The sequence below is a fragment of the Podarcis bocagei genome (genome assembly GCF_964188305.1).
Source record: "Podarcis bocagei genome assembly, chromosome: 17".
Taxonomy (NCBI): Eukaryota; Metazoa; Chordata; class Lepidosauria; order Squamata; family Lacertidae; genus Podarcis; species Podarcis bocagei.
Genome location: NC_138143.1, coordinates 38139995 through 38161249, shown reverse-complemented (window position 1 = coordinate 38161249; position 21255 = coordinate 38139995). Strand labels below are relative to the sequence as shown.

Genomic DNA, 21255 nt, shown 5'->3' with positions numbered 1-21255 from the left:
CGGGGATGAGCCCCTTTTTGGCTAATCACGGGTGCCATCCCAGAGCCTTCCCAGGGGGGGAGGGGGAGAACTGGAGCGTTCCAGCTGCAGAACAGTTCGTGGAAGAAATGGAAGCGATCCATCGCCAGCTCCAACTCAACTTAAACAGGGCTAAGGAGGAATATAAGAGGCAAGCAGACAAAAACAGAAGGGAAGGTGAAAGCATCAGGGTGGGGGACCAGGTGTGGCTGTCAACCCAAGGGTTGCCATTCAAAGGAGGTTGTAAGAAATTAAGACCCAAAAGGCTGGGTCCGTTTGAAGTCATACAGCAGGTCAATCCAGTGGCTTTCAGGCTCCGGTTACCGAACCACATGAAGCTGCACCCAGTTTTTCACAGGTCGTTGCTGTCACCGTATAGAGGAGACAGTGAGGGGAGGGTCACTAGGGGACCAGCAATGGAGGAGAAGGAACACAGCTACCATGTAGCGGAGATCCTCGATTCCAGGTGGAAGGGAGATCAAGTAGAGTATTTGGTAATGTGGGAAGGGGAACCGGAGTCGGAAAACACCTGGGTTAGGGCAGAGGATGTCAATGACGAGGTTTTAATAGAGACTTTTCATCAGAGGTTCCCACGTAAACCTCAGCCTGTAGCGAGGTTCCGAAGGGAATACTTTGCCACCACCGACGAGGAAGAGGAGTTGGAGGGGTTCCCAGATTCTGAAGAGGAGGAGGATTCAGCTGGCCAGGACGACGATCGATGGAGAGAATTGTTCGAGACGTCAGAAGATGAGGAAGATTCGTTTCGGGGTTTTAGCCCTTCACCTCCCAGGGGGGAGGAATTGGGAGGGGGTGAGGGGGGCCCTGGAGGGGAGGTGGATGTCAGGGAACTGCCATCAGAGCATCAGGTGGTGGAGGGACTCAGGCAGGATGAAAGAGACTCAACTGCTGAAGCAGGGACCAGCAGGGGGAGGAGTGGGTCTCTGAGGGAATGCGAGCAGGAGGGAGGGCTCAGGGAGGCTTCCAGCGAAAACAGTGGGGAGGTATCGGAGTCTCCCATAGGGAGACCCATACCTCGCAGGAAACTGTCACGCCGTGAGTCCAGGAGACGCGTTTCCGTTAAGGAACTTCTTTGTTGGAAACGCTTCCGCAGACAGCCACTGTCGGACTCTACTAGTGACTAGAGCAGACATGTCTGAGGAGCTCCGTCACACACGGAGGTTTGTGGGGGCGCACAAACTCTGAGGGAGCACGTTTTCACGCACAAGCAGCTAATCAAACCCTCACAGGGTCCAATGGATGATCCTAGGGAAATACAGAATTACATCTCCTGGATCCTATATCCTAGCAGGTTTGATGGTTTGCTTGTTCTTTGATTCAAGAAAAAGCCCACAGTAATAACAGTCATATAACTAGGTCATATTTTTATGTTTGACTCAGATGCCTTTTTTTAAACCTGGTTTTCTTTTTCTTTTTTTACAGAAAAAGCAGACTTCAACTCAATTTGAGTGATAAAGGATCATGATTACAGATTAAGATTAGAAGAATATAGGCTTTAAAATATGTTAGATTTTTAAATTTCATAAACCAGATTTTTTAAAAAGACGCACAACTGAAATGCTAATAATTCAATCTTTTATTTTTAAAAATAACCCCCACAAAAGATACCAATTTCCAGCTGCATATAGATATGCTCAACCTACAACTAGACTACCGGTTTACTGCATGCTTACATCACTGTACAGTTTGTACTTGACCAGCAGTAGTTTACTACTGTGTCCTCTGGGCTGCTTAAAATAGCTAGACAGTGTGATTTGAAAGGAGAGTGTAAGTCTGTCTGTCCTTCTAGGCAGAAATAGTTTGATAGAGTATTGATCAGGAAAATCCACAAGTAGTATTCCCACCTGTTTATTTAAGGAGGGGGGGGGGAGGAATACCATCAGATGCAATAGAGGACAACACTCTTTTTATTATTAACTGTTGTGTAGAAGAGGGAATTCCAGCAGCATGAGAAGCTGAAACTACAAAAATTAGTTCTTCTACACTGAAACACCCTTTTCAAAAGCACTTACACCCTCATTCACAATACAAGCGAGTATGGAACCTCCACTATGTCATCTTATCAGCATAGAAACAAAGTAGGGAGGAACAGCAATGGTTACAGAGGTCCATTTGTGTGGTCAACAGCAATGACCATAAGTCTCTTACTGACAATCATCTTCTGCTAGCAGCCCAGCCCAAAGCAAGAGCCCCTTTCCCCCTTATCACAGAAATCTGAGAAGGGAGGAGTCTCTCAGCTTGTGCTGGACAAGACAGTCAGGCTATGTGCACATTAGCAGCTTAAAACACAGTGAAATAAGTTTTCCCCTGCTGCATTTCAAGTTGCATGTGCACATTTATATGCACACTACAGAAGATGTGGGGATGTCTTCACCGATGCATGTTACCTGTTTGGTTTCCTTGCCCCTGCAACCCCTCCCTCTGAACATGAAGATCTCATCTGTGCTTAAGCTGTCATCCACGCATGCACAATGGCTGTCTCCAATGTGCACACCTCAGCTTAACTGCAAAGTGAATGTGGCTTAAGTTTTCCTTCCAGGTTGAAGCTGGTTTGAGAGAAAAAGCATCAGACAGCAGTATTTCTAAAGAAACTACAGCAGAGCTTTCTAAACTTTTCATATTGGTGACACATGGGGAGTGTTTGCATGACACACTGCAGCCAACACACTAATGTGTTACAACACAGTTTGGAAAGCTTTTGAACTACAGTACAGGGATGTTAGTAACAACATTTGTATACAGATTTATACTCTTGAGTGCACTGGAGCCAGAATAAATGCTAAGATGTATGGAGCTGCAGACTCTTGTTCCTCTCCCACATTCTCCAAGCCCAGCATGATACAAGACACCTCACTTACCCAACAGTCACAGTTGGGCAATGCCTTTAGCAGGGCCAGCCAAAATGTCACCAAAGTGTGGCGAACTTTTGAGTTCTCTAGAACTCTTCATCAGGGAAGGTGTCACACAAGGTCTCTTTAATTTAGCACAGCCAAGGACATCCCCTCAAAGCACTTGGTAATACTATACAATTTGGCTTCATTTGGCTTTTTTACTTAGTACATCAAAATTAATCAGTGGCTTTGCTAAATAAATTAAAGGCTGCCATCTTTCCCTTTACTTCTGGTCTCTGCCTACCCAGCAACCTGTGTGTTCCATTTAAGGTTTGGGATTGATCTGGGTTACAAATTAGACCTTAATTTCTCAGAAATGAGTAGCAGTCATTGCTTTTTTATCCCAGAATTCTACATGTGTAACCTGGTTCCTATAGCACCTGAGAGGTGCTTATCCAGCCTGCAATCTTAGAACAAGCTAACCTCACAACTACAACATCATCCTAACGTTTGAACCTTGTTTTCCTTTGTCTCCCACCAACCCACCCTCAACCCCTGCTTTGTATACCATCTTGCCTGAAGAAGAGTTCTGGATAACTTGAAAGCTTACCACAGGTTTTAAAATTTAGTATATAAAGAGTTTATTCAATGACTAAATAAACTGAATAATGTGCCTCCTAAATCTGTCTTGGGGGTTCCCTCAACCCCTCAGAGCAGATTTGAAGATTGTGCAGAGCACACATAGGAAGAGGACAGGGGAAGGTAAAGGGTTGTATCAGTGATGACAATGGCTTGCTACAAAGGTCAGCCAAAGTATGAACTCCCAATTGCTTTACTCTCCATTGAAGCAATAGTTCAGCCAGAAACTATGCGAGGATAAGCCACTGTTGTTGTGTGAAAAAGGAGGGATTGATCATCTACAACTAACCTCTTCCTGGTTTAGAGTGACATCATTAATTGGAAGTCTATTCCATTTATTTTTAAAAATAAAATAAAATGCAATAAAGTCTAATACTTGTCTCCAAGATGTAATGGGAGTGCTTTATGTTTTCCTATGACAATTCCTATGCGCATTTACTTGAAACTAGTCCCATAATCTCAGTGGGTTTTCTCAAGTAATCATGTGCAGGTGTAAATATGCAAATCTGAATTTTTCAGGTCTAAGAAATAACTCTAATGAAAAGAAGAACTGAAACCATTTTGAATTACTTACTACAGCCCCATGTAAAACTAACACTTTATTTGAAAGTATTACATGTACCATCATTACTGGCTCTGCCCCAGGACTACATCAGTCACTTTAGCTAAACATTAAAAATAACCTAGTACTGAAGCATGCTCTCTATGCATTACAAATTATGTCACATATTTTGCTCTTTATTCCACATTACTCCATTTAATGACTTCAAAAGTATTCAAATTAAATAAAAATGGAATAACAAAGCATCTGCCAGAATGTTTAGAATTGAGATCTTAAAAATATTTGCAGTTCTTAAAGTTGAACAGAAAAAGATGTATCTCTCAATGAATACTATTGTAAATAATCCCTTACACTTAAGACAGGCATAGGCAAACTCGGCCCTCCGGATATTTTTGGGACTACAACTCCCATCATCCCTGACCGCTGGTCCTGTTAGCTAGGGATGATGGGAGTTGTAGTCCCAAAACATCTGGAGGACCGAGTTTGCCTATGCCTGCATTAGGACATAGGCCTAACATTCAAAATCAGGTATCAGCTGCTCAGCACAAAGGCAATTCAATAAAAGAAGATGTATTTAACTTTTTTTGGTTAACTGAAATTCAGCTACCACAATTTAAAAAAAAGAGATTTTGCCCAGCTGAAAGAAATACACATCCAACCCACAAGTACTGTTTTCTCTGCTGTTTCATCAGCATACCAGGTTACAGGTTTCTGAAGAAATCAGGACCAGGCATCTTTCAGATCATACCAGCCCCACAAATGCAAATTCATGGGGGCTTATTACATGTGAACTTTCAGGAGAGCAATAGAATTCATGTCCTCAAGTATTAACAAGCAAATCTTATTTTAAATGCAAATCATATCTAAGATTATTTTACTGAGGTGAAAGTTGACATTTAATAAAATACATTGACCATTTTTACATTACTTAGTGGGTGCAGTGCAGAAAATTATTATCTCCAGCACCCAGAAAAAGTTGCTTAATTTAGACAAAACTTGAACCTATCACAATGTCGTTCAAGAGCCTGATCTGTTACTGAACTCATGGATACCTGACACCTGATTTTTAAAGAAGTGTTCATATGAGCAATACAACTTGTAGAGTGCCTTTCCTTCACTGGTGAGTAACCACAACCAGCCCACGTACATGTGGAATTAGGAGGAAGATCATCGAGGGCAGAGGGAGTGACTTCCAAGAAGACTTAAAAGCTCTGGCACTTCTAATTTATTCCAAACTATTAATTCATAAAATGGTATTAGTCATGAAACACCTGGAAATATTGCCTTACTGTATCAGTTATTATTCGTAAAGCCATGGGACAGTTTGAACACCTCATGTCAAAAGCAGAACCAATAAGATTTTGAACAGTCAAGAAAGCAATTACAATCACAGGCTCAAAGGATTTTTTTTTTAAAATTAATTTACAAATAGATGGGCACTCTCAACTATAAGTTCCCCTGTCAATGACATGATTCTTTCTATGGAACCAAGAAAACCCAGAATACTCCCTTAAAAAAAATAATTACCGTATTTTTCGCTCTATAACACGCACCCGACCATAACACGCACGTAGTTTTTAGAGGAAGAAAATCCGTAGGCATGCCACCCGTAGGCATTCCCTCCATAACACGCACAGACATTTCCCCCTACTTTTTAGGAGGAAAAAAGTGAGTGTTATGGTGCAAAAAATACGGTATATACCATGTATACTTGCTGTAAAGATGTCTACTCGGTATGGATATTATTGTATGATATAGTGCATGTTATGTGACAGTGGTTGTTCTAGGGTCTAGAGTAGTGGTTCCCAACCTTTTTTTGGCCATGCCCCACCTAAGCATCTCTAAAATCCTGATGCCCCCAACCCCTGGTGACATATAATTCTTATTATTCAAAAAGTGAACTCCTATTCACATGGAGGAAGCCTAAAAGGTCACTAACTTGGTCTAAACAAGCTTCCAAATTGCCCCCCTTAAAAATCAAATTGCCCCTCTGTGAGGTGTGTGCCCTAAATTGCGAACCATGGGTCTAGAGTTTTCTTTGGCAGGCATTTCAGGTCTTCCAGAGTCACAAATTCTGATATCTGTGAAAGGTGAAAAGTTTTTCCCCCCCTCTCTCTCTCCTCCCACCGCAGCATCTTGTTAGGTTCAACGCCACACTGAACTTCGTCACATTACTTCTAGCTTCAGTGCACTTAAAAATTTTGGCTGTTCTGAAAATCACCAGCTGCAAAATTGTTCAAGTTATTTAGTTGTGAGCTTTCTCCCCCCCCCCACAAAGCCAGCTTGTGTGTTTTTTTCATCTCCATATGTACACTATTGCCATTTCACTCCAAAGACAGCCTTCCAGCTTCCAATTCCAGGTGACAACACAATCTACAATCGTCCACACAGATTCACAGGCTACTACACCAAGTTTATTACTAAAGAATCAGGAGAAGTGGAAGATGCACATGTGTCACCAAAGCACAGGAAAAGTCCTCCCAATGTCCAAGGCCTTCTCCCCTCTCTCTCTGCCCCTCCACACAAAAAAAGCCAGCATGTTTAAGGCCCTTCATATTAAAAGAGAATACACACACTAACACACTTAACCCACAAACACACAGAGGAAGAGCAAAGCACCACTGAGAAGCGGAAGGGGTGATGGAGGAGAAGTAGCGCTGAATGGGACAACTTTTGTGGGAAATCAAAATGCTGATTTTTTTTGGGAACCTTCAGCCCCCCCACCTCACCCCACCCCTCTGAGGAAAAGCAGCTTCCATTTCCATCCTGCCTAGCACATGTTGTTGGGGGGGGGGTGTGTGTGCTTCTGGTGTTGTTGTTTTTTTGTACTCTTTGTCTCTGGGTTTTAATTATTTCCTCGGTTTATTATGGCTCCTCTTTAGACCCCGCACCTGGCAAATGAAGGCATCATTTTAAGAGCCAGGAGGCTTGGAAGAGCCAGCGCTCTTTCGACGAGGCGGGCATCCTCAACGCACTTCACGAGGAAGTTGCGCCCTATTGAACTCGGTGGGACTTCCAACTCCCAAGTAAACAGGATTGAGTTGAAGGCTGGGCCAAGGCATTCCCAAGTTTTTTTATTTTTATCCTTCCCCCCGTTTCCCCCTTTTTGTGGGGTGTCCCCCCCCCGTTTTTTTGTCCCCAGCCCCCGCCTTCTGGAATATTTGCTCGGCGCCTCACGCGGAATCCACCTGGGCACCCACTTATTAGTCACCTCACAAACATCCTGTCACCTCCCGTTCCCTCGGAGGCTGCCTCCTCCTCGCTTCGCCGCCGGCCTCTTCCTCCCCCCCCCCCCGAGACGACCCCCCCATGTTTACTCCCCACAGCCGCCCCCCCCATTCCCACATGGCCGCCCCCCCCCAGCGCCCCACACTCCCTCGCCCAACCCCCCCGCCCCGCATTACCTGGCGCGGGCGCCCTGGCTCCCGGCGGGGCCCTGGGGTGCCCGTGTCCAGCGGGGCTCCCTCTGCCTTGGCTGCGGGCGCCCAGCTCGGGCAGGCTCGGCCCATGGAGATGCGGCGGGGCAGGAGGCGGAGGCGGCGGCTGGAAGTGCGCGGCGGCGGCGGCGGCAGCTGCCGTGGCTGTGGCGCCGCCGCCGCCGTTCATGGCGAGGAGGCTGAAGAATCCGGAGCGGGAGCGCGAGCGAGTCCGCGGGGGCTCCGGCGGCGGCGGCGGGCCCGGCGGAGAAGACGGCGAGAAAGCCAGCAGGGCGGGCGGCGAAGCGGCGCCGGAAGGAGCCGCCGTTCTGCCGCCGGCTGCCCTCGCCGCCGCCTCCCCGGCGGCCTGGCCGTGGCGGTGGTGGGGCTCGGGGCGCTCCTCGGCGCCTTGGTGCTTGGCGGGGTCCCGGTCCCGGAGGCGGACGGAGGCGGCGAAGGGGCGGGCGTCGGGCTGCTGCACCGCGCGGGGGTGCGAGTTGGCCGCCGCCGCTGCCACCGGCATTCGGCCTCGCTCAGGGGCCGGGGGGCGCCGGTGCCCGGCTCAGCCCCACCGCGCTGGAGGAAAGGGGGGTCCGCCGGCCAAAGCCCTTCCTCTCTCTCTCCCCCCACCCCGGGAGTAGTTGGGGCGGGCGGTTAGGCAAGGCTGCGAAATATGGGGAAGTGCAGCGGCGGCGCTCGTAGAAGAAGAAGAGAAGAGAAGAAGAGGGGGAGGAAACTTCCTTAAGAGGAGGAGGAGCAGCCGAGCAAAGTACACGGGGGGGGGGTGGAAGGGAAGCGAAGGGGAGGGAGGAGGGGAGGAGAAAAAGGGAGAGAGAAGCGGCAGCTGCCCCTCGCTTGCCCCCCCCCCCGCCTGCTTCCTTACGCCCGGCCCACGAGCGTGTGCGGGGTGTTCCTCGTGGGGGTGGAATTCGGTGCAAGAGAAAAACAAAGGTAGCCGATCTCCCCAGGAAACGCAGCAGCTGCTGCTCGCAGCAGCACCGCCTCTTTGCAAAAGCAGCAGCAGCAGCACGCCGTCAGGGGGAGGGAAAGCGAAGGGCATCCACGCAGCGGATTTCTAAACACGCACACGCACACCCTTGGGCCCTCCTCTCGAAAATACTGGCGGGACAGCGGCGAAATCCATGCCCGATTCGCATCCGGTGTGGTGCTGGGAGGCGGCGGAGAGCAGAGAGCGTGCGCGCCCGTTTGCAAGAAATAATATCGGGATCTGCCTTTGTGCCGCCGATTCTTTTTTGTATCTCAAGTCCCTGGGAAAAGGAAGTTTCTCGCCTCTGCTACTGCAGCCCCCGAATGAGAAACTCCCTCCCTCCCAGCTCCGCTGACGCCGGCCTCAAAAGCGCCGCGTAAACTATGCAATTGGGGGGGGGGTGTTGTCAGCAAGCTTTTCTTATTTTTTTTCTTTCTCACTTCGGGACCAGCCCCGTCCGCTTGGATCGGCCAGAAACAGGAAACGGCGTGTTTGCAGAACTGTATCAGAACAGGGACTCATGCAGAGACGGCGATCGATTGCGCCCGCGTGCAGTTCCCCTTCCTATGGAAATAGCCGCCTTTTCGACCTCCTCCCGACTTTCCTTTCTTCCGCACCTCTTCTTCGTCGCAACTGCATCCAATCGTACTAGCAGCTCCAGACATTAAAGGGTTCTAGGTGGCAAAAGAGGCTGGATCTGCCTCTCATAGGGGCTTCCTACATCCACAAAGCTAACCCTGCAGTGCAGAGTCTGTTTCCTACATCCAGGTGCTGTGTGAGGACTGGGCAAGGGTGACTTACTCAGCCCTCAGCCCTGTAACTCTTCCAATAACCACTAAGGGCGCACACTCCGCATCACCTGCCCCGACCGGGTCTGTGTTGGCCCTTAACGCCCTTTTACTCATCCCGGTGTATCATCAAGGTTGCTGCAAGAGCGGATATTTCTCACTCTCAACGGAGAAGTATGGGTGGAGTGAAGACAGTCACGTTTGCGAGTGTGTAAACGGAACCAAGCGGCGGTACTTGCTCCGGATTAATTAATTCGGATTATAAAACCCCGATCTTGTGCCGAAAGTACTGCAAGGCGAAGGGGAACAAACCGACTAACCGAGCGCCTCTCTACTCCCTCCTTGCATGTGTTAAGAGTTGCTTTTTAAAAATAAAATGGAACGAGGGTCGCTGTGTTTTCTCCGTGGCTATAATGGACTGGAATACAGAACATTTATTTAATATTATTATAGTAGGTGTGTGTTTATCCGTACATTGCATAATAAAGGGGGGTGGTCTTATATTGCACCCGTGCATGTGACTGATTGCACGGCTGCATGAAATGAGTTAACTGTCAGAGGCTGGGGAACAGCGGCCTCGCATCTCTCCAGCTGATGCCGTTTTCCAGGAAGAAATGCTCTCCCAGATGAGCTCTGACACATGGGATCCGGAGACAGAGTTTCCACAGAGACAGGAAACCTCTCTTGGCGACCACGGGGTGAAATGTGCAGAGATCAATAGCGCTGGAGAGCTCTGCCTCAGGCAGACCCGACGAGCCAAACCCGGAATCATCCTCAACCCCCCCCCCCCCAGCTCCCAGACAGCTTTCCCCCTTCTTTGTTCCTGGCGATCTAGGGGGAGGAGTGGGCGGGAAGGGGAACGCAAGCAACCAGGGGGCCTTGAAAAATAATAAATCTTTATCTGCCCCATTGCTGGCCTTCTGGCACTTCTTCAGCAAGGAAAGGGGTCTCCTTTCATGGAAGGAAGCGCAAAGTGTCATTGCAAGCAAGGAAAGACAGGACTGGGGGTGTTTGGTTTCGTTGCAATTCCTTAATTAATAGCAACGAATTTCCTTCCTGGTGCGCACTTGGCGAGGAAATGGATCCTGTTTCTCGCCCTCCCCCACCGCCTCCTTTTAAATTTAACACACGCTTTCTTTCGGTAAGCCGTCCTCCCCGGTGCTAGGAAGTGAAACAAATAGCATTTTAATTTTATTTATTTTTTTGGTGGTGCAATCGATTGGACGGCCGGGCGATTGCACGAGGCTTGATCGCTCCAGCTCCCGGGCTGGCTCTCTATCCATCATGCATTGAGGACAGCGAGGGAGGGAGGAGGGGAGGCAGTGTGGGAAGCAGGCGATGAAAGAGCTGCCCGGACAAAGCTGGGGATCTGACTGATGGAGGAGGAGGAGGAGGAATTGGGGCGGGGGGGGGACGGACGTTGGAGGAGGAGAGAAATCGAGGGATCTATTATTTACTAGCACAGAGCAGCTCCAGGGACTGCAGGCTGCGTGGCCACAGCTTGCCTCTGCGGTTGTCAATCAACGATCTTGATCTGGGCTCCCCGCAACTTCACAACAAGAATAGCAATAATAATAAGAGTGCAGCAACTCTGCCTAACGCGAACAAGGAGCTTTTACGATCCCGATTGCTTGCTCGTTGGCTGGCCCGCTTGCTTGCGCCCGCCTGGGCGCACGACCCAGCTGTTTGTGTGTATTTTTAAAGGAAACCTTTAGTGCGCAGTGTGTTTTCCGTCCAGCGCTGCTAAATTCTACCTTGGCGGCGGGTTTAACGTAAAAATAAAGGAAGGGACGCTCCGGAGGCCTGTAAGGGAGAGAAGGGGGAGGGTTGCGCCTCGCAAGAGGACGAATCAAGTGCGTTGCGCGAGGCTGTCATGGTTTTTGGACTGCCCTTTCATGGGTGGAACATCTGGCAACCATGCTTGCAGACTCGCAAGAACCTGCCGCCGACAACAAGCGCTGGAGAGGAGCGTGAATACTTCCTGAGTAGCCCCGTCGCCCCCAAAAAGCCCTGATTAAAAACTAGTGCTAATTATGTGGCCTTCATTGCTCAAATGCTTCTGTCTGGAAGCATGAATCTGGGGCATCCAGGCACATAACTGGGAGTGCATAGGACTGGAATTATGGGACTTCCTGCTAAGGCAGGCTGCAGACATTTGCACCTGGCAGTAAGCCCTACTGAACTTGGTGGGAGTTGTTTCTGGATAAACATGGACAGGATTCAGCTGTATATACCTGTGTTTGGGGAATATCCTATGTCACACTCAAATTCCTCTGCAGCTATACAACTCATTGAAATCGTTGAACTTTATGCCTGAATCCCAAACTCATTTACTTGGAAGTTCCTCTCAGTCTTCCCCCTATATTGCAGAACAGTCATGCAAACTGAGATTTAACACAAAGCAAAATGATTAATAAATACAATTTTATAAAAGGGATTAGAAATAGATTGGTTGCTTCATAGAGATGGTGGTGTGTATTGGGGAGAGCTAGAAAATTGATCTATTTTTATTTTCCAAATAAATTAGGCTTGTTTAATTGGTTAGTTAATACTAGTTTTCAGACATTGTTGTGATTGTCAGGCAAATTAGTTGCCTTCAGAGTCTGGAATTTCTAAGGCTTGGAATGGCCATTGGGATTTCTGTGGTGTCTCCAGAGGTTGCATAACCAATGCAGAGTCTGAACATGAAGATTAATTTTCAGTTGATAATCCCAGATGTTTAATTAGTTCAGCAATGCCCTGTTCCGCTGTCAAAATCAATCAGAAAAGGTGTCTTGAAAAATAAACAGTTAATTTTGCTTAAGAACACAAAACTGAAATGTTTGGCTAGGCTGTGACAGTGTACTAAATTACCCTGATCTGTTGCCAAAATATTGCCTTAATACTAGAGTTAGTAGCATACCCTAACATTACAGCTTGCTTTTATTCGGTGGTGGATATTTAGTGAAATTTACGAATTCATTAACTGAATGAATTTTTAATGAGATCTACCTAGACAGGAATCAAATAACTTTCAAGCTTTTAACCAGAATATCAGTTTAACCAGTCTCCATAAAGGAGTCTTCTGCAGGATTTTGAAGGAAGAATATAGCGTGTCTATTAAGCATGATATAGCTTTAAAAGGTAATAAGTAAGAATTGCCATCCTCTATAAGATAGACAACCTTTCTTACTTTCCTGTCAAATTTGATAATGTGAAATATTTCCAGTTATAATAGAACTCCCCAATGCCAAAATAACTTTGAACTTAACAAGATCAGGGCTTTCAGTATTGCCCTGCACTTGTGAATCGCACCAAGAGGGGAAATTGCACAATTATTACAGAGCGAGGCTGCCCTGTTGGTCCTATCCCTGTTCATCGAGCACATTGGAAGCCATTTGAACTGACAAAGCCTCTGCCTAATTGTGTGGGTGCCCCATCTGTGTGCAAGCCCATGTGTGATTGTACATGGGCTTTGTCACTTGACGCATCCACACCAATGCCTGATTCCAGGGGTGTGGCCTCCACAACAACCCCATTTTGCGGCAAGGCACACAACATTGAGTGCATGAGGGGCACTAGTGTTGTGAAAGACCCAGGTTTAAGATACATCTTGATATTGATCTCAACAATTTCCCCGTCAAGTGTCTTAGGCCTGAACTAGACAAAATGGCTGTGCACACACTATACCTTAAAGCAGCATTTTTGAACCTACTTGTGAGTAGGTCACAAAGTCTGTGCAAGTGGGTTGCAGGCTCTCTAAGTAGTCCCAGAAAAATTATTGCTTGTAATCCTTAACTGATGTGATGAATTCCTCTTACAGCTTCTTGCTTTCTTGGTATGCTATAATGCTTTGTTGACACTTGTAAATGAATCTTAGAAAGGCTCATGCATTTTATTTTAACACTTGGGAACTGATGTCTTGCAACTGGCAGCAGAGGAGGCCTAAGGTCCAAAATTCAGTTGACAATAAATCAATGGGTCACCATACCCGTTGAGATTGAATCCTGACAAGACAGAAGTACTGTTTTTGGGGGACAGGAGGCGGGCAGGTGTGGAGGATTCCCTGGTCCTGAATGGGGTAACTGTGCCCCTGAAGGACCAGGTGCGCAGCCTGGGAGTCAGTTTGGACTCACAGCTGTCCATGGAGGCACAGGTTAATTCTGTGTCCAGGGCGGCTGTCTACCAGCTCCATCTGGTACGCAGGATGAGACCCTATCTGCTCGCGGACTGCCTCGCCAGAGTGGTGCATGCTCTGGTTATCTCTCGCTTAGACTACTGCAATGCGCTCTACGTGGGGCTACCTTTGAAGGTGACCCGGAAACTACAACTAATCCAGAATGCAGCAGCCAGACTGGTGACTGGGAGCGGCCGCCGAGACCATATAACACCGGTCTTGAAAGACCTACATTGGCTCCCAGTACGTTTCCGAGCACAATTCAAAGTGTTGGTGCTGACCTTTAAAGCCCTAAACGGCCTTGGTCCAGTATACCTGAAGGAGCGTCTCCACCCCCATCGTTCTACCCGGACACTGAGGTCCAGCACTGAGGGCCTTCTAGCGGTTCCCTCACTGCGAGAGGCCAAGTTACAGGGAACCAGGCAGAGGGGCTTCTCGGTTAGTGGCGCCTGCCCTGTGGAACGCCCTCCCACCAGATGTCAAAGAGAACAACAACTACCAGACTTTTAGAAGACTTCTGAAGGCAGCCCTGTTTCGGGAAGCTTTTAATGTTTGATGTATCACAGTATTTTAATATTCTTTTGGAAGCCGCCCAGAGTGGCTGGGGAGGCCCAGCCAGATGGGCAGGGTACAAATAATAAATTATTATTATTATTATTATTATTATTATTATTATTATTATTATTATTATACCAAGTAAATTTGGACTTGTGGGATGTCATACCGAAAAGGTCAGGAACCATTGCCTTAAAGTCCATTTGACTCATAGACTTCTGGGCACTATGGCTTACCCCCCACATAGTTACGATTTCCAGCAACTACAGTGCCCAGCAGGGCCCGCCTACCCAGAGGCAAGGTGAGGCAATTGCCTCAAACATTGCCTACATCCATGTGTCTATTTTAGGTAAGTCCACCAATCCTGGGAAGGCGTAATGGAGCATTCTAACTCCACAATGAGTCCTACAGTTAGCCAAGGCCGGCCCATACATGAGGCAAGTTGAGTCAACCGTCTCAGGTGGCAAGATTTATAGGGCCAGCAGGTCCCAATACAGATCTTTATTCCCGCCTTGTTTCTGATGTAGATCTTCACTCACCCCTTCTTCCCTGGCGGGAAGGGGACCGCCATTTTGTGATTTGCCTCAGGTTCCAAAATGTCTTGGGCTGGCCCTGTCCGTAGCACTAAACCAACAATGGTTTGTAAGCTCCTTTGTGGCTCGTATGAGTGAAAAGTGGCGTAGAAATATAACGAACGAACGAATGAACCATTACCTGCATAAAGTTTGTTATGGAATGCCAGTTCATTTCTAGCTGTAAGTAACAGCATTCAACACAGTGTTTCTGTTCATGTTAAGTAATATAGGCATACCTTAATGGAATGGTCAGTCAGTGAGAAAAATGCAAGAGTCTGTTATTGCACTCATTAATGTTATTTTAATGCCTTGGTGTTTTAGTGCCGTGGTTAATGAGCTCTGAATTGTGCAGATACAGCTTCTGCAGCTACAGGCCAAAGTTACCATTGCCAGTCAGATCGCGAAATGACTTTTCATATTTAGCGCTTCTTTTTAAACAGAAACATTACGCAAGAAGCCTCGTTGTAATGACAAGAGGTAGTGAACACAGTTCAGTGAGCTATGTCAAAATGCCGGTTCCTGTGCATTCTGCCAAAAGAAAAAAGTGTCTATTACAGTGATATAATGAGGTGCTTCAGGAATCCATCTGTCTCTCTCGTTCCAATATACCGTATTTTGGTTAGAGGTATCCCTTATGGATACACTTTGGATTACTATGACTGAGCATGGAGGATTATCACTTGGAAGACGACCCAAACCCCACAGTCTTGAGCAGGATGGAGAAGCTTTTTCAGCCTGGGGGGTCACACTTTCTCATGGCAGTGCTGGATAGGGACAGAGGCAAAGGTGGGTGAAGCAACAGGTGTGGTTCTTACCTTTCTGGACTGGGAAGGTGTGTGGCCTGGGAAGAGCCTGAGGACCACATTCAGTCTTCAGAGCTGAGGTTCTCAAGTCCCTGATCCTAGAGTTAGATAACAGTGCTGTTGAGGTTATGATTTAATAGAAGATAGGGTGCAACAGAAGGGGAGAAACATGAAAAACGGGGTAGGGAGACAACAAAAATAAGAGAAAAGACGAAATTGTGTTTTGATTGTATATGTTAAAAATATTGAAACAGGAGGAGGAGGAGGAGGAGGAGGAGGAGGAGGAGGAGGAGGAGAAGAAGAAGAAGAAGAAGAAGAAGAAGAAGAAGAAGAAGAAGAAGAAGAAGAAGAAGAAATTGCTGAGAGTCTTCATGGACCACTTAACAATCCTCCCCCCACCTCTTGTATTTTATTGCCTTACAATTTGAATGCCATGCAGTCGTACCTTGGAAGTCAAACAGAATCTGTTCCGGAAGTCCGTTCGACTTCCAAAATGTTCGGAAACCAAAGCGTGGCTTCTGATTGGCGGCAGGAAGTTCCTTCAGCCAACTGGAAGCCGTGGAAGCCCTGTCGGACGTTTCTGCTTCCAAAGAACGTTTGCTAACTGGAACACTCACTTCCGGGTTTGCAGTGTTTGGGAGCCAAAATGTCTGAGTACCAAAGCGTTCGGGATCCAAGGTACGACTGTATTATACAAAATAAAAGATGCAATAAAAATACAGTTAAAAATCATTGTGAATATTTAACGACTTGGATGTGGTCACGTCCTGTCTTCAAGCACAAATCCACAGACACACCACAGACCCCTGAACGAAGCTCACAGGCCAAAGTTTGGGAACTCCTGATTTAGAGAGTTATCTCTTAAGCCTCTGCAATGGGGATGCATTCATGAATTTCCCCCTCCGCTGAAGTACGTATTTAAGATATCACAGGAGATGGAGGTCTTTGTGCACATCAGCCTTGCATTTCTTCCCATTTCTTTATCTCTACGTCAAGAAAAGCTTCACTAGCTCAGGCTAAACAAAGGAGATAATCTTTGAAATAGGGATTGACACTTGTACTTTTAAGGCTATTTGTGATGCAGTGTCAGGGCAACTCTGTGCACCACAGATAACGTGGGCTTTTGCTTATGCCGTAATAAATAGATGGGGAGCTCGGCCGCTTATCAAGCCAGCATAGGAGGCTGAATCACATCACTGGTCCATCTAGGCCAGTCATCACTGCACTGGCTGGCAATGGCTCTCCAGGGTTTCAGACAAAGGACATCGACCAGCCCTATCTTCAGACACCAAGGATTGCACCAGGAACCCTTCTGCAAGCAAGGCTGATGCTTTGCCCCTGAGCTACAGTTTTAGCTCTGCTAATAATTACTGCCTGCCTCAGATTTTGCATGTGGTTCTGCTGTGGAAAGACGCAGGAGCGCAAGGCCAGTAAAAGCACTTTGTGTGTGTGTAAGAGAGAGAGCAAGGGAGAACTGAGGTAAATCAGGGTTTCTATGCAAAAGGTCCACAGTTCAGCTGAATCCTTGGCATCCCAGTGGAACAAAGGATCTTGGGGAACAGAGCTGAGAAAGGCCTCTCTGCCTGAGATCTTGGACAGCAGCAGCAGCTGCTAACCAGAGGAGACAGTACTAGGCTAAATTAAGCAATGGTCTGACTTGGTGAAACACAGAAACACTTTCGCCCCTCTTACCTTTTAGCTGGAAAAAGAAATATATTTAATACCAGAAACCATCTGTGGGTGAATTGATACAATATTTTTTATGGTTGAACATTACTGCAACTTAATTATTAATACAGAGGATGTTAAAGCACACAATTTTGAGCACTGAACAGATGAGATTTTCCAAGACTCAGATTCACCTGTACATGGCTTCCTTGTCGGTTTGCAGGCTACAGAGTCAGCTTTTGAGAGATGGCAACGGCTTAACACGATGCAGGCGGGCTGGCCGGATCTAAAGTAGGCATCTGCACTGGTGCAAAGGAGGCTGGTCAGGTTCATGAGGTGGGGGTCAGCTCGAATGGGGTATCTTATTTTGGTCACAGAGGTCAACAGCAGATCTATCGACTTCAGCAATGCAAGGTCATGGCCTCAAGGCCAGAAGTTAATGATGTACAGGTCACTCAGGAGCAATTCTACCAATCAGGATTGTGCTCAAGGCAGAGACCCAGAGGTGAAAGGCTTCTTATCTCATTATCAACTTCCTAAGCACCCCCCCTCCCCAGGCCATTCGTTTGAACTATTTTATGCATTCCTCCTTGCTGCCACAATTTCTCTCTGCGTAACTACATTTTCCTTCTTGCAATTAACATGTGAACAAACCCTTGCTTTGTTTGCAGGCATGTTCTTCCAGCTTCCAGTTTTCCCTCTATTCCCGCTCCACCCACCCACCGAATCATATACTGAATGAATGACCCATTTCTCCTTGTTTTCTTGGTGTCTGAGATGTCTGCTTCCATTTTATACAGTGGTACCTCGGGTTAAGAACTTAATTAGTTCCAGAGGTCCGTACTTAACCTGAAACTGTTCTTAACCTGAGGTACCACTTTAGCTAATGGGGCCTCCTGCTGCCGCCACGCCGCCGGAACACAATTTCTGTTCTCACCCTGAAGCAAAGTTCTTAACCCGAGGTACTATTTCTGGGTTAGTGGAGTCTGCAACCTGAAGCGTATGTAACCTGAAGCATCTGTAACCCGAGGTACCACTGTAGTGGCTGGAATAACTCCAGTGTTTTGTTTTGAAGAAAAGGTTTCAGTACTTGCCATGCATTTCAGGGGTACCAACCCAAATAAAAAATGGGGGCCCCAGGTGAACCCCACCTCACATAATCGATCACAAGACATGGCACCCGCACACCATTTGAATGGCAATGCCCATCAACTTGGGGGGCTGGCACTCAAATATTTTATATTTTATTAAGGCAAAGGGACCTTGGCTTATAGGAACTGGCTCTTATGATGAAGTTGTTACAGTGAGTGCTGCACTTTTAAAATCTGGGGGTGGGTGGGAAGGTGTCAGTGCTCCTTGGGAATGTGGTGGATTCTCCGTCCTTGGAGGTTTTTAAGCAGAGGTTGAATTGCCACCTGTTAAGGATCTAGTTGAGATTCCTGCATTGCAGGGGGTTTGTGCTGGTCCCGGGGGCTAACCGAGAGGCAAGGTCCGAGTCCAGTCCGAGGTCGAGGGTGCGGTATGGAGGCTGTCCATCAAGGCTGTAGCTGGGTCCAAGGCAGGGAGTCGGGTGAGGACAGGAGCTCCGGCAGGAAATCAGGACCGGGTGCACACAGGAACTGGCTACCAACAATGTTGCTCCTGCAACTTGGGACTGGGGCTGGGCGGCTTTTATCTGCCCCGAGGCATAGGGTGGCCCCAGTCCACAGGTGACTCGCCTCTCCTGGCCTGGAGGCGAGCACTTCTTCTGCGGGAACTTAGTTCCCTCCGCCTCTCTGCCCTGAGCCTCTGCAGCTCAGGAGAGGCTGGAGGGTTACTGGACCCAGAGGCCACCTCACCTTCCCCTGACGGGGCTGAGAGTGGAGCACCTGCAGGCAATGGGTCCTCCATCACCTCAGGAGCCAGAGCAGACTCAGCTGGTGCCTGCACCTGAGGATCCAGCACAGGTGAGGACCCTTCAGGCTCAGGCCCCAGCCCCGGCTCAGCTGGTTCTGGAGGCGGGGAATCCAGTGCAGGCTGGGATCCCTCAGGTTCAGCCTCTGAGTCCGAATCCCAGGCCCTCTCAGCCCTACTATTCTGTGATTCTATGAAGCCCAGCTTTCGTTAAGTAAAAGGCAGCCTACACATTACTTAACACTACTTAGCTTTTATATAGCACTCTGAGCACACAAAACCCTCTACCTGGTGTTAGAAAAGTTGGCTGCTGTCCCCACTCTCTCCCGAGTGTCAGGAAGATTCCATGGGGTTCCAGACACTCACCCAGGGTCTATGTTCCTTTGGAGAATTGAGATACGATACGATCATCTTTATTGTCATTGTCCCATACAGAACAACAAAATTGGAAAAATCTACATCAGACTTTCAAAAACCAACAAGCCTGCTATCCCAGCTATCCCAGCCTGGTTAGCCCCCTAAAAACTCTGATACCCCATAATTAAATACAATGTACTCCCATAGAGACTACCTTACACTGCGTTTAAAACCAAAATCACATTTGGATAGAAACTGTTTCTCAGGCGACTAGTCCTAGTTTTTATAACCCTGTACCTTCTTCCAGAAGGCAGAAGCTGAAAGAGATGCGGCGGAGACTGTCATAGCTTTAAGAAATTTGAATTATCCACATATTTACACCCTCAGTCTGCATGGAAGGAGTCCAGCTCTCACAGCATGGTCATCTCAAAGAGAGCTTGTTCCCGACAGCAGTGCAGCCATGAAGTAAAAGACTTCAGCCAGCCTGCCCAAGATGGACACCTCCCTTTTCTTCTTCCGGGGCACACCTCGCGCAAGACTCTCTTTTCCTGTCACTTCACACCCAGTCACCCTGGCAACCTTCTGTCTGCCCAGGCCCAATAATTCCTCTCAGATGTACCATCAACACCTTTAGTCATGTAAATGGCACTATCCTAGGACCTAGGTGAAGTCCTTGTTTGGAAAGAAAGCTTAGTTTGTATTTTTCCACTGGCCTGAAATCTTCCCTTCAGTACTACAAATAATCAAAACTATACCATTTATTAATTTCCCACCCCTAAAATCTATAACAGTACTTTATATCAAACACCTTTACAGCCACTATGTAAAAGATGTCAGTATTATGTCTTCCACATTGCTGATGGAGGAATGAGAGAATAGCAGCTTATCTAAAGCTACTAAACACATGGTTAAGAGAAGATCTGAACCCACGACTTCCTGGTTTTGGCACTTTAATACAGCAGCTCTACAGTGATCCTCACCTTAAAATAGCTTTTGCAATCCTTCTTTTTCCACAGCTGCCCTCCCAATGCCCTGATAAAGTTCTCTAAGTATATTTTCATAATTCGTAACTGCTAGTTAATTTTGTTATGTGATCAGTGATGCCTCTTAATGGTGTTTTCAAGAGCAATTAATAGTATTCACTCAAGATGAAGGATGGAGGATAAATTCTATTCAGTTATCATTTAAAGCTGACTCTTATCAACTTTGCACTTTATGAAACAACATGGGAACTAAAACACAGCTATCTTTTAAAATTTGTGCTTTGCCAATTTTTGCAAGGCAGTTCTCCAACCAAACATTTTTTTTACAAAAATGTGTGTGTTAGGGGAAAGTGTGCATAAGAATGAATGTATTAGTGAACACAGTGTAACAAATTGAGTCATACTGAGAGAAATTGCTTGCAAAAATGTGTGTATTAGTCAAAATTGCATAAGAAAAATGTGTATTGGAAGAAATTTAATGCTGAAGAGATTTTCCCCCAGATTTTTTTAAAAGAGCAAATTGCTGCAGCAAGGCAGAGAACCAAATTTAAGATGGGAAAAAGAAGAAACCAAGAGAACCAAAACAGGCAGACCTTTCCATCCCTTCTCCAGAACAAATAACCCCATTTCTTTTCTGACTTTCGTTTCTAGTTTCTGTGATTTAAATATCAGCGCAGTGACCTCAACCTTTTCCCTCTTGTTCTTGAATCCTCCTCATTGCTTGCTCCTTTGTAATCCTCTCCCCGTGGCATTCACCAGCTGCTCTTGTAATATTTAAAACTCTTTTGTGTTTTGTGTACTTTCCGTTGTCTTTAACAACCTATTGCTGTTCACATAAATAGGGTCTCGTTTATCCTCAAGGTGGTGTGTGTGTGTGTGTGTGTGCGTGCGCTCTTGAAATTCCTCATCAAATTTGATTACTTGCTGGATTGCCCATTAGCAAGTCACTTTATATGTGCCTATGTATTTCATCAATGAGGCAGAGGTGTTGCCTCTCCACATCTG

General features: G+C 46.9%; 1 protein-coding gene across 1 annotated transcript in view; it reads right to left on the bottom strand.

Annotated features, from left to right (window-relative positions):
- Positions 1-8022, bottom strand: part of RNF38 (ring finger protein 38) — an 86748-nt gene extending 78726 nt beyond the window's left edge. Inside the window, exon 1 of the mRNA XM_081176478.1 lies at positions 7473-8022. Within this exon, the coding sequence (XP_081032604.1) occupies positions 7473-8007 (535 nt within the window). The 5' untranslated portion in view covers positions 8008-8022. The remainder of the gene's footprint in view (positions 1-7472) is intronic.
- Positions 8023-21255: the final 13233 nt, after the last annotated feature.